We start from the raw sequence: 12320 nt of genomic DNA, 5'->3' as shown, positions 1-12320 counted from the left end.
GGTTCGGTTGTCATTCTCTTCTGCTTTCCACCCGCAGTCGAATGGTCAGACAGAGCGCGTCAATCAGAATCTGGAGACATATCTGCGCTGTTTTGTGGCAGAGAATCAGGAGGATTGGTGTTCTTTTTTGTACCTTGCTGAGTTTGCTTTAAATAACGTCAGGAGTCCTCTGATAAGTCACCATTTTTTGGTGCATATGGGTTTCATCCACAGTTTGGGACATTCTCTGGAGAGGGGTCTTCTGGTTTACCTGATGAGGACAGATTCTCCTCATCTTTGTCATCGATTTGGCAAAAGATTCAGGATAATCTAAAGAGCATGAGTGAGAGATATAAGCGTGTGGCGGATAAGAGACGTGTGCCTGGTCCGGACCTGAATGTTGGTGATCTGGTATGGTTGTCTACTAAGAATATCAAATTGAAGGTTCTCTCCTGGAAGTTGGGTCCTAAGTTTATTGGGCCTTACAAAATCTTGTCCGTCATCAATCCTGTTGCCTACCGTCTTGATCTTCCTCAGACTTGGAAGATCCATAATGTTTTTCATAATTCCTTATTAAAACCTTATGTCCAACCCATTGTACCCTCGTCTTTGCCTCCTCCTCCGATTGTGGTTGATGGTAATCTTGAATTTCAGGTCTCTAGGATTGTGGATTCTCGTGTTGTCCGTGGTTCTCTCCAGTACCTCGTTCATTGGGAGGGTTATGGTCCTGAGGAGAGGATGTGGGTCCCAGTGACGGACATTAAGGCCACTCGTCTCATCAGGGCTTTCCATAGGTCCCATCCTGAGAAGGTGGGCTCTGAGTGTCCGGAGTCCACTCGTAGAAGGAGGGGTACTGTCACCACCAGACATCTGAGAAGCTCTGACAGACGTCCTTCAGAACCTCCTCCTTGAGGTTCCTTTTGTTTTTCTTTCATTTTCTCATCTCGTCAGCCTCTCCCAGCTGTCATGTAGTTGCACTGATTGCATCCCTTTAAATCCCTCCCATACTGCATCACCTTTCGGTTTATACAACTTCCTGGAGTATATGCATGCTGCATGCTACTACTGAGTCTTCTACAGATAAGTTTTGTTCATTCATTTGTATTTTCCTGTTTGCTGGATCCCAGGAGACCCTGACTCCCTCCGTATCAAGTGTAGGGAGCCGGTGGTCGTGTCCCCTCACTATTATAGGGTGTTCAGGGGTTATTCAGTCGAGGTACGAGGATATGCGATCTTCTACCATTGAGAATTTCGCATAGGCTGAGCAGTTAGGGAGAGAGCCAGGTCTGGTGCAGGGCTTTCCCTTTGGTTCCTTAGTTTTGGATCCAGTCAGCCGGATCTTCCTTTTGTGTCTTCTAGTTTGCTGTACACCTTCCGTGACAACGGCACGTGCAAACTCCATGCGCCGTCTCCTCATACAGGTGATCTGCGGGGGTGCTGGGTGTCGGTCCCCCGTCGATCTGACATTGATGACCCCTTTAAGGCAAGAAAAATTGCCTTCTACCTCATGAGTTTTTTTCCTGCCTTTATCAGGATCAACTAGAAAGGTTTATGTCTTTTTTCACTCTTGCAAACTCTGAATCTGATCCAAAGGACATGGCATGCATTTCATGAATACCCCAATGATTCAAATGAGAACTTTGCAATGCCCTTTGGTTCTTCTAAGTGATTGCCTCTAAAAAGAATACTTTGCCCAAAATGGACAACCCCTTTAAATTCATGTTGTGGTATAGAGAATGCCAAACCTAAATGATGTGTTTTTTACCCTTACTAGTTTCCTGCATCACTAGCTAAGTTTCTTGTATGGATTTATATACAAGCATCCCTATGTCACAAAATGTCTACGACGTTTATCGGGTGAACGTTAATCCTCTTCAAGTGATGACTGGCTCTTGTCTTCCAATGACCTTCTATCATGAGTATGTCAAGGGGAAACCTTTGGCAATAGGAGTAAGTATATATGTTTTTAAAAGCTATCTTAACATACTATATGCTGTTGCTATTTGTATAAATTTAAGGAATGCCATACACTGACATGTAAAGGTATAAATAACTGCTACATCGTACAGAGAAGTACGAGAGGGGCCCGTGGGTATCATTGTAAGACTGTAGCATCCATAGATTCCGCTGAAATACAGGGATTGAAAGGTTCATCACAGGGGCAGATACAAGTCATCCATAACTTTTCTATATCTCCTGTGTCGAAGCGTGCACTTAGCACTTTCAGTAGAGAGCCACCATCTTGGGTGTTTTGGTTGATTACATCTGTATCATAAACTGTATGTACAGTAATGATTTCTCCTGCAGTTGATCACCAGGAGTTTTTTTTAGCTAGACCCATGGATATTATCTGATCACTAGTGATGAGCGGGAGGTGCCATATTCGATTTCGCGATATTTCGCGAATATTCGCATGAATATTCGTTTTATATTCGTCGAAATCGAATATTCGCAATTATTCCAATTATCGCGAAATAATTTTTTCGCATATTGCGAAAATTTATCTTGATAGTATAAGGCAACGTTCCTATGCTAATGACTTGACTATGGCTAGGCTAATATGTGTATTTTACGAAATTTCGTAATATTGCTCTAACTTCGTCTCTTAGAATATTACGAATATTCTAAAAGACGAAGTTAGAGCAATATTAAGAACATTTGCAAAAGTCGAAATTGTGATGCGAGTAATATAACACAAAATAGTCGCATGAAGATTTAAACTTAGCACTGCTATATTCCATATTCTAGCCTAATATGGAATATAGCTGTGCTAAGTTAGCACTGCTATATTCCATATTAGGCTAGAATATGGAATATAGCTGTGCTAAGTTGAAATCTTCATGCGACTATTTCGTGTTATATTACTCGCATCGCAATTTCGACTTTTGCAAATGTTCTTAATATTGCTCTAACTTCGTCTTTTAGAATATTCGTAATATTCTAAAAGATGAAGTTAGAGCAATATTACGAAATTTCGTAAAATACACATAGATTGTATTTAAGCTAATATACTGCTATAGTAATAATTTTTAATAGTGTACATATTTTACAAAACTTAAGTTCAGAAGAGGCAAAAAAAAATTACAGGAAAAAAAAGGGATTATAGCACTATATTAGCTAAATTACAATCTATATGTGTATTTTACGAAATTTCGTAATATTGCTCTAACTTCGTCTTTTAGAATATTCGTAATATTCTAAGAGACGAAGTTAGAGCAATATTACGAAATTTCTAAAAGACGAAGTTAGAGCAATATTAAGAACATTTGAAAAAGTTATATAACACGAAATATTCGCATGAAGATTTCAACTTAGCACTGCTATACTCCATATTCTAGCCTAATATGGAATATAGCAGTGCTAACTTAGCACAGCTATATTCCATATTAGGCTAGAATATGGAGTATAGCAGTGCTAAGTTGAAATCTTCATGCAAATATTTCGTGTTATATTACTCGCATCGCAATTGCAACTATTGCGAAATTTCGTAAAATACACATATAGATTAGATTGTAATTTAGCTAATATGGAATATAGCAGTAAGTTGAAAACGCCACTGACTGGAGCAGCCAGGAAGCCAGGAATCCAAAGGACAGGTAAGAACAACTTTAGGGAAGTGGGAAAGAAAAAAATATAATAAAAAAAAAAAGAATATTCGATTTCGCGAATATATAGAACGATATTCGAAATATTCGCGAAATCGCGAATATGCGATATTCGCGCCCAACACTACTGATCACCAGAACTGCCTTAACCTCCTAAGGGCTCATGCACATGAATGTAAGTAAGGGCTCCGTGCTCGTGCTGCGGACTGCAAATAGTGGTCCACAATGCACTGGCACTGGCCGTGTGAACTCTGTGCTGCGGTGTGGAACCATTGACTTGAATAGGTCTGTGATATGCAAGATACGGCAAAAGATAGGACATGTCCTATCTTTTGCCGTATATTGTGGATTGTGGACCCATTCAAGTGAATGGGACTACATTGGCAGCATGGAGTGCACATGGCTGGTGCTCGTATATTGCAGACCCACCATTTGCGGTCCGCAATACAGGCACAGAACCCTTACAAATTGGAAAAAAATATCCAAAAAATGTCACTTTTTAATAGTAAAATTTTTATTTGTCTGAAGTAAATCTTGTTACAAGGAAGCGGCACTCCAATACACCCTTTATTACACATAAAGGAGGGAATAATACACCCTTGAAAAATTATGATTGATGGCCTGCTGGTGACCCTCAAAAACATTAGAAGCAAGGGCCTGCTGGTGACTCTCTAAAACATTATGGTTGAGGGCCTGCTGCTGATCTGAGCATCAAAAAAATTATGGGCGAGTGCCTGCTGATCAGCTGACCATTGAAAAAATTGTGGGCGAGTGCCTGCTGCTAAGCTAACCATTGAAAAAATTATGGGAGAGAGCCTGCTGGTGAGATGACCCTGTAAAACATTATGGTTGAGGGCCTGCTGGTGAACTGATCCTCAAAAACATTATATACGAGGTCCTGCAGGTGAGCTGACCCTCTAAATGATTGTAGGTGAGGGCCTGCTGGTGAGCTGACCCTATAAAACATTATGGGTGAGGGCCTACTGGTGAGCTGACCCTGTAAAACATTATGGTTGAGGGCCTGCTGGTGATCTGACCCAAAAAAACATTATATGCGAGGGCCTGCTGGTGAGCTGACCTTCTAAAAGATTGCAGTTGAGGGCCTGCTGGGGAGCTGAACCTGTAAAACATTATGGTTGAGGGTGTTGTGGGTCTACAAAGACCTCTGGTTGCTCCATGTAGATGTCTTCTGTTAAGTCACTGTGTAGGAAAGCGGTTTTTACATCAAAGTGCTTTACTAGCATTTGTTTTGTAGTTGCAAGTTGTGAGAAGATCTCTGATTGTGGTATGTTTGACGACTAGGGCAAATGTCTCATCAGAGTCTTCTCCATATTTTTGGGAGTATCCTTTGGCTACGAGTCTCGCTTTATATCTCTCAACTGTACCATTAGTGTTGTACTTCACCTTGAAAGTCCATTTACAGCCAATTGCCCTCTTTTTGGCTGCCAGTTGCGTTAGCACCCAAGCCTGCGTGTCCTGTAGTGAGATGATTTCTTCCTCAGCTGCCTTTATCCATCTCTTGGCTTCCCTCTCCGGGAGTTGTGATATGTCTTTCCAACAAGTGGGTTCTCTTACGCAGGATGTTTCTACTTTGTACAAGAGTCTGTTGGGGGGTTTACCTTTGTTTTCCCTCATTGAGCGTCTTGGTTCAGCGTCATTAGCTGGTTCAGTTTGTTCCAGTCTCTTCTGTGACACAGTATCACTCTCGGGGGTTTGTTCCATAGGGAAAAAAAAATGCTCAGCGTTATTTGGTTCTTCTGCTTTTGGCATGGCTGCCTCCGTTACTTCATTTCTCGGGTCTTCGATAAATGTTACGCTGCTGCTGTCACTTTATCGGTCTTTGGGTCTAGGATTCTGTATCCTTTGGTGTTGTCAGCATACCCAACAAAGACACCTTCAATTGCTCGATTTTGGAGCTTGCTGCGCTTTTCTCCCGGAATGTAAGCGAAAACTTTGCTTTCAAATATCTTGAGGTGTCCTATGCTTGGTTTTCGACTGTGCCATAGCTCGTATGGAGTTTTGGTTGTTGCCTTGGAGTGTAATCTGTTTTGTAAGTAGGTGGCCGTTTGTGCTGCTTCTCCCCAATATTTTTCAGGGAGTCCAGAATCAGTCAACATGCATCTGATCATTTCAGTCAGGGATCTGTTTTTCCTCTCTGCTACCCTGTTCTGCTCTGGAGTATATGGGACAGTCTTTTGATGTTCTATTCCTAGTTCCCTGAGTGTATTCTCTACTTGAAACCCGGTGTACTCGTCACCATTGTCACTTCTGCGTACTAATGGTTTTCTGTGAAATTTATTGCTTACTTTGATAACATAGTCCTTCAGCTTGTCGAATACTTCTGACTTATTCTTCATTAGGTATGTCACTGTGAACCTTGAGTAGTCGTCTATAAAAGTTAATATGTATTTATTTCCTCCTGGGGTGGTTGTGCTCATAGGCCCGCATACATCTGTGTGTATTAGGTCGATCGGTCTTGTTGCTCTGCTTTCACTTGTCTTTGGTGGAGTTACTCTGGTGGCTTTGGCCTTGATGCAGCATTCACACCTTAGCGTGTTTGGGCAGCCTGTTAACTTGAAGCCTTTCGTTAAATCCCATCTAGCCAGCTCCCGTATGCTGTCAGGGTGCCTGTGGCCCAGACGTCTGTGCCATAAATGAATACAGTTCTTGTGTTTATGTGTGCAGAGCTTTTGTTTCTTGCTCAACAACATCAAGTTCATAAAGGTGCTTACCCGCTTTAGCTGTTGCTATCACTCTTCCTATCTCCCCATCTTGGATAGTGCATTGGTCACCTTTAAACGTTGTGGTTAGTCCTTTGCTTGCCAGTCGTCTGACTGATATAAGGCCGCCATTTAGTCCGGGAACATACAATACATCCGGCATTGGTATTTTTAACACTTGTCCATCCTCATTTTTACAAGTGACTATTCCATATCCTGTTCCTTCAGCAGTTGTGCAACTCCTGTCTGCAAGATATATGGTTTCTTTCTTGTCTGGATTGAGCTCTATGAAAAATTCTCTATCGTTAGTCATGTGACTTGTTGCTCCGGAATCTATATACCATTTATGGTTGGTGACAGCATCTGTCACTTTAAAAGTTCCGTGCCACGCTGCTTGGTCATTGCCTTTCATCATAGTTATGAGTGCCTGATTGGGATCTTTCTCCCTCTGCTCTTTTCTCCACAATGGACAGTCGCGCTTGAAATGCCCAGCCCTGTTACACTAGAAACATAGTTTGGCCTTCCAGTTTGGCATCTTAGTGTCTGTCGCTTTAAGTGCTGCTCCTGTATCGCTCTCTTGCCTGTGAGAAGTTTGCTCCTTTCTGCGCTTGTATTCATCTGAAAGTCGAGATTTCACCAACTGTAATGTGAGTTCTGCTTCAGATCTTGTCTCTAATGCATTAATCAGAGGGTTGTATGACTCTGGCAGGCTGCATAAAAGTATTGCTGTCACATGGTTATCTTTGATCTCCTCTCCGAGGTCCCTGAGTTGTGCAACAATCTCCAGCACGCTTCTTATATGTTCTTGCATATCCCCTTCTGGAGTCAGTTTTGACTGATACAGCTTCCTTAGTAAATATAACTTGTTGTTTAAGCTAGAGCTCTCATGTAATCTACGGAGTGCATTCCACATACCTTTGGCAGTATCTTCCCCTTTTATGTGGATAAGCTATTCATCTTCTACCAGTAGGGCTATTGTGGCTCTTGCCTGTCTGTTTTTCTTATCCCAATCCTGGTTGTCTACATCCGGCCTGTCTGTGGTGAGGACATCCCATGTGTCATCTTTGCTCAGCAACATCTCCATCTTGAACTTCCACATCTGGTAGTTGTCACTATTTAGCTTAGTGATCCCCAGTTTAAGATCCCCGCTGCTAGCCATGATTAATGTACCTTGCTCGTATTCCGAGCACCTGGATACCTCAGAGCAGATTTCCTCTGCAGCTTGATCAAAGATGGTGTGCAGATGAAGACTAGGCCTCTGTACCGACTGTCTGATGATTCGAATTGTCTGTGCCCATAACCTTTGTTGGCTGGTGCAGATGATGTGGAGAATAATCAGACATATATGGATGGCTGTAGTTTACCAGGATTCATTTGTATTGAAGAGACTTACAGCAGAGAGCATGGATGCTCACGTTAGCACAGGAGATATAGAAGAACAACAACCATAGAGAACAGGAAAAATGCTATAACAGATAGTCAACACATAGAACGCTATGATAGAGTATTTGTGTATAGTGACATCTGGTGGTCAAGCTTAATACTTCAAATACATAGGCATACAGGGAAATAAACCAAGCAATGTGTAACAGCATGAAACATTGTTCAGTCTCCAACAGAGGGCCTGCTGGTGAGCTGACCCGCAAAAACATATGTGAGGGCTTGCAGGTGAGCTGACCCTCTAAAAGATTGTAGGTGAGGGCCTGCTGGTGAGCTGACCCTCTAAAAGATTGTAGGTGAGGGCCTGCTGGTGAGCTGACCCTCTAAAACATTACATGCGAGGGCCTGCTGGTGAGCTGACCTTCTAAAAGATTGTAGGTGAGGGCCTGCTGGGGAGCTGACCCTGTAAAACATTATGGTTGAGGGCCTGCAGGTGAGCTGACCCTATAAAACATTACATGCAAGGACCTGCAGGTGAGATGACCCTCCAAAAGATTGTAGGTGAGGGCCTGAAAGTGAGCTGACCCTCTAAAAGATTGTAGGTGAGGGCCTGCTGGTGAGCTGACCCTCTAAAACATTATATGCAAGGGCCTGCAGGTGAGCTGACCCTCTACAACATTAGGAGCGAGGGCAGACTAATAAGCATGTTGATATGATGGAAGAGGAGAAGGACGAGAAAAGGAAGATTGAACCATGTACCCTTTTTTGTGGTGGAAGAGGTGCATGGGAATAAAGTGTATTCAGTACATTATGAAAAACACATTTAAAAGTGATTTTACGTTCAGCCGATTTCCTCTGGTGGAGTAGAGAAGTCAGGGGCAATCCAGGCCTTTTTAAATTTTTATAAGAGTAAACCTGTCAGCATTTTCAGTTGACAGGCGGATGCGCTTATCAGTTATTATGCCCCCAGAAGCACTAAATACCCGCTCTGATAAAACGCTGGTGGCAGGGCAGGCCAGCACCTCCAAGGTGTAGAGCGCCAGTTCGTGCCACGTGTCCAGGTTGGACACCCAATAGTTGTAAGCCACAGACAGATCATTGAGGACAGTGACACGGTGTGCTACGTACTCCTTCACCATCTTCCAAAATTTTTCCCTCCTTGTGATACTAGGCCGCGCATCAGGGTGAGGGTGCTGGCTGGGTGTCATAAAACTGTCCCAGACTTTGGAGAGTGTTGCCCTGCATCTGTTGGAACCGCTGTGTGTCCCCCTTGTCTCCCCTCCTCGGTTGCCCAAGGAACTACGTACTCTGCCACCAGAATTGTCAGCTGGAAATTTTTGGAGCAAATTTTCCACAAGAACCTTCTGATATTGCACCATTTTGCTCATCCTCTCCACAACAGGAATGAGAGATGAGAAGTTCTCTTTGTAGCAGGGGTCGAGAAGGGTGAACAACCAGTAATCAGTGTTGTCAAAAATGCGTAAAACGCGTGGGTCACGGGAAAGGCAGCCTAACATAAATCAGCCATGTGTGCCAGAGTCCCAACAGGCAAGACTTTGCTGTTGTCATCAGAAGGATGACTCTCAATCTCCTCATACTCTTCCTCCTCTTTTTCCCATCCACGCTGAACAGATGGAATTAAACTTCCATGGGTGCTACCCTCTGTAGGGGAGGCAACTGTATCCTGCCCCTCCTCCTCATCATCATCCAATTTGCGCTGAGAAGACGAACTGAGGGTGGTCTGGCTATCACCCTGTGTAATGTCTTCCATCATTTCCACCTCTTCCACATGCAAAGCATCGGCCTTAATTGTGAGCAGCGAGTGTTTGAGTAGACACAGAAGTGAGATGGTGATGCTGATAATTAGAGTTGAGCGGACACCTGGATGTTCGGGTTCGGCAGGTTCGGCTTGAACTTGACCCGAACTTGACCCCGAACCCGAACCCCATTGAAGTCAATGGGGACCCGAACTGTTGAGCACTAAAATGGCTGTAAAAATGTCATGGAAAGAGCTAGAGGGCTGCAAAAGGCAGAAAAATGTGCTTAAGAGCATGGCAAATGCTCTGCAAACAAATGTGGATAGGAAAATGAATTTAAAAAACATAAAAGACCTTAAAAAAATAAAAATTAGGAATGATGTAGGAGGAAGAGGTTGAGGAGGCAGTGAATGGGTGGATGTGGCCGTGTAGGCTCACGTGGCGATCTAGGTGGAAGCGGCGGCGAAGGAGGAATAGGTAGCCAACACAGATGTGTGTAATTAAGCATTTTTACATAGGGGTATCCCCCAAAATATTGGGACATATAAAAAAAAAAAAAGGAATAAGTGCACTTCAGCACAAGGATGGATGATTGAGGCTGTTAGAACTCTCTATTCTGCACAAGGTACAGACAAGTCCTGAGGGATCCAAGCCTGGTTAATTTTAATGAACGTGAGCTTGTCCACGTTGGCTGTGGACAGGCGGCTGCGTCTGTCTGTAATGACGCCTCCTGCCGTGCTAAATACACGTTCAGAGAGTACACTGGCTGCAGGGCAGGCCAGCACCTCCAAGGCATACAGGGAAAGCTCTGGCCATGTGGCCAATTTGGAGACCCAGAAGTTGAATGGGGCAGAACCATCAGTCAGTACGTGTAGTCGTGTGCACAGGTACTGTTCCACCATGTTGTTCAAATGCTGCCTCCTGCTAACACGCTCCATATCAGCAGTTGGGGCCGGTTGTTGCGGCGAGGTGACAAAGCTTTTCCACATGTCGGCCATGCTAACCCTGCCTTCTGAGGTGCTGGCGCTAACACAGCTGCGTTGGCGACCTCTTCCTCCTCCCCTGCCTTCGCCTTGTGCTTCCACTTGTCCCCCGGCGTCAGTCGGAAATGCTCTCAGGAGCGCATCTACCAGCATCTTCCGATCACGCTCCAGTGAGGGAATTAAGGACTGCACATTGTCTTTGTAACGGGGATCCAGCAGAGTGGCCACCCAGTCGTTGCACAGGCTTTGCAGCATGTAGTCGCTCATGTGTGCCAGGCTGCCCAGAGGTAAGGACAAGCTGTCTTCTGTGGGAGGCGTATCGTCTGCGTCCTCCGTATCCCCCCAGCCACGCACCAGTGGTGGGCCCGAGCTGCGTTGGATGCCACACCGCTGTGAACATGCTTCATCCCCATCCTCCTCCTGATCCTCCTCCTCCTCCTCCAGTAGTGGGCCCTGGCTGGCCAAATTTGTACCTGGCCTCTGCTGTTGCAAAAATCCTCTTTCTGAGCCACTTCTAAAAGACTGGCCTGAAAGTGTTAGAGATGACCCCTCTTCCTCCTCCTCGTCCTGGGCCACATCCTCTTCCATCATCGCCTTAAGTGTTTTCTCAAGGAGACATAGAAGTGGTATTGTAACGCTGATAACGGCGTCATCGCCACTGGCCATGTTGGTGGAGTACTCGAAACAGCGCAACAGGGCACACAGGTCTCGCATGGAGGCCCAGTCATTAGTGGTGAAGTGGTGCTGTTCCACAGTGCGACTGTGCGGTGTGGGGCCTGTCCCCCAAACACATCAGTTTCAGAACGGCCTGCTGACGTTTACCCCTGGCTGTGCTGAAGTTGGTGGTAAAGGTCTGTCGCTGACCGGATGAGGAGGTGGTAGAAGAAGAGGTGGAAGCCGAGTAGGAAGAGGAGGCAACAGGAGGCAAAGAATAATGCCCTGCAATCCTTGGCGGCGGAAGGACGTGCGCCAAACAGCTCTGCACCTGGGGCCCAGCTGCCACTACATTTACCCAGTGTGCAGTTAGGGAGATATGGCGTCCCTGGCCGTGCTTACTGGTCCACGTATCTGTGGTTAGGTGGACCTTGCCACAGATGGCGTTGCCCAGTGCACACTTGATTTTATCCGATACTTGGTTGTGCAGGGAGGGCACGGCTCTCCTGGAGAAGTAGTGGCGGCTGGGAACGACGTACTGTGGGACAGCAAGCGACATGAGCTGTTTGAAGCTGTCCGTCTCCACCAGCCTGAATGACAGCATTTCAAAGGCCAGCAGTTTAGAAATGCTGGCATTCAGGGCCAGGGATCGAGGGTGGCTAGGTGGGAATTTACGCTTTCTCTCAAAGGTTTGTGAGATGGAGAGCTGAACGCTTCCGTGTGACATGGTGGAGATGCTTGATGACGGAGGTGGTGTTGTTGGTGGCATATCCTTTGTTTGCTGGGGGGCAGGTGCCAACATTCCTCCAGAGGTGGAGGAAAAGGTCGAGGCAGCAGCAGAAGAGAAAGTAGGAGGGGCCTGAGCCTTTTCTTTGTTTTGAAGGTGCTTACTCCACTGCAGCCCGTGTCTCGCATGTACAGTAGATGCCTGGTCATGCAGGTTGTGCTAAGGTTCAGAACGTTAATGCCTCGCTTAAGGCTCTGATGGCACAGCGTGCAAACCACTCGGGTCTTGTCGTCAGCACATTGTGTGAAGAAGTGCCATGCCAGGGAACTCCTTGAAGCTGCCTTTGGTGTGCTCGGTCCCTGTTGTCGGTGGCCAGTAGCAGGCGAACTGTTTTGGCGATGGCTGCTCTGCTTTTGCACCCTGCTCCCGCTTTTGCTACGCTGTTGGCTCGGTCTCACCACTGCCTCTTCCTCCGAACTCTGAAAGTCAGTGGCACGACCTTCATTCCATGTGGG

At 45.4% G+C, this 12320-nt stretch overlaps 1 protein-coding gene across 1 annotated transcript in view; it reads left to right on the top strand.

The window, feature by feature from the left end:
* Positions 1 to 12320, top strand: part of LOC121003060 (membrane-spanning 4-domains subfamily A member 12-like) — a 65610-nt gene that overhangs the window by 21144 nt on the left and 32146 nt on the right. Inside the window, exon 2 of the mRNA XM_040434616.1 lies at positions 1754 to 1929. Coding sequence (XP_040290550.1) covers positions 1783 to 1929 — 147 coding nt within the window. The 5' untranslated portion in view covers positions 1754 to 1782. The remainder of the gene's footprint in view (positions 1 to 1753; positions 1930 to 12320) is intronic.

Source organism: Bufo bufo, chromosome 6, assembly GCF_905171765.1.
Source record: "Bufo bufo chromosome 6, aBufBuf1.1, whole genome shotgun sequence".
Taxonomy (NCBI): domain Eukaryota; kingdom Metazoa; phylum Chordata; class Amphibia; order Anura; family Bufonidae; genus Bufo; species Bufo bufo.
The sequence above is the reverse complement of the archived record's forward strand: the minus strand, read 5'-3'. Positions and strand labels throughout refer to the sequence as shown.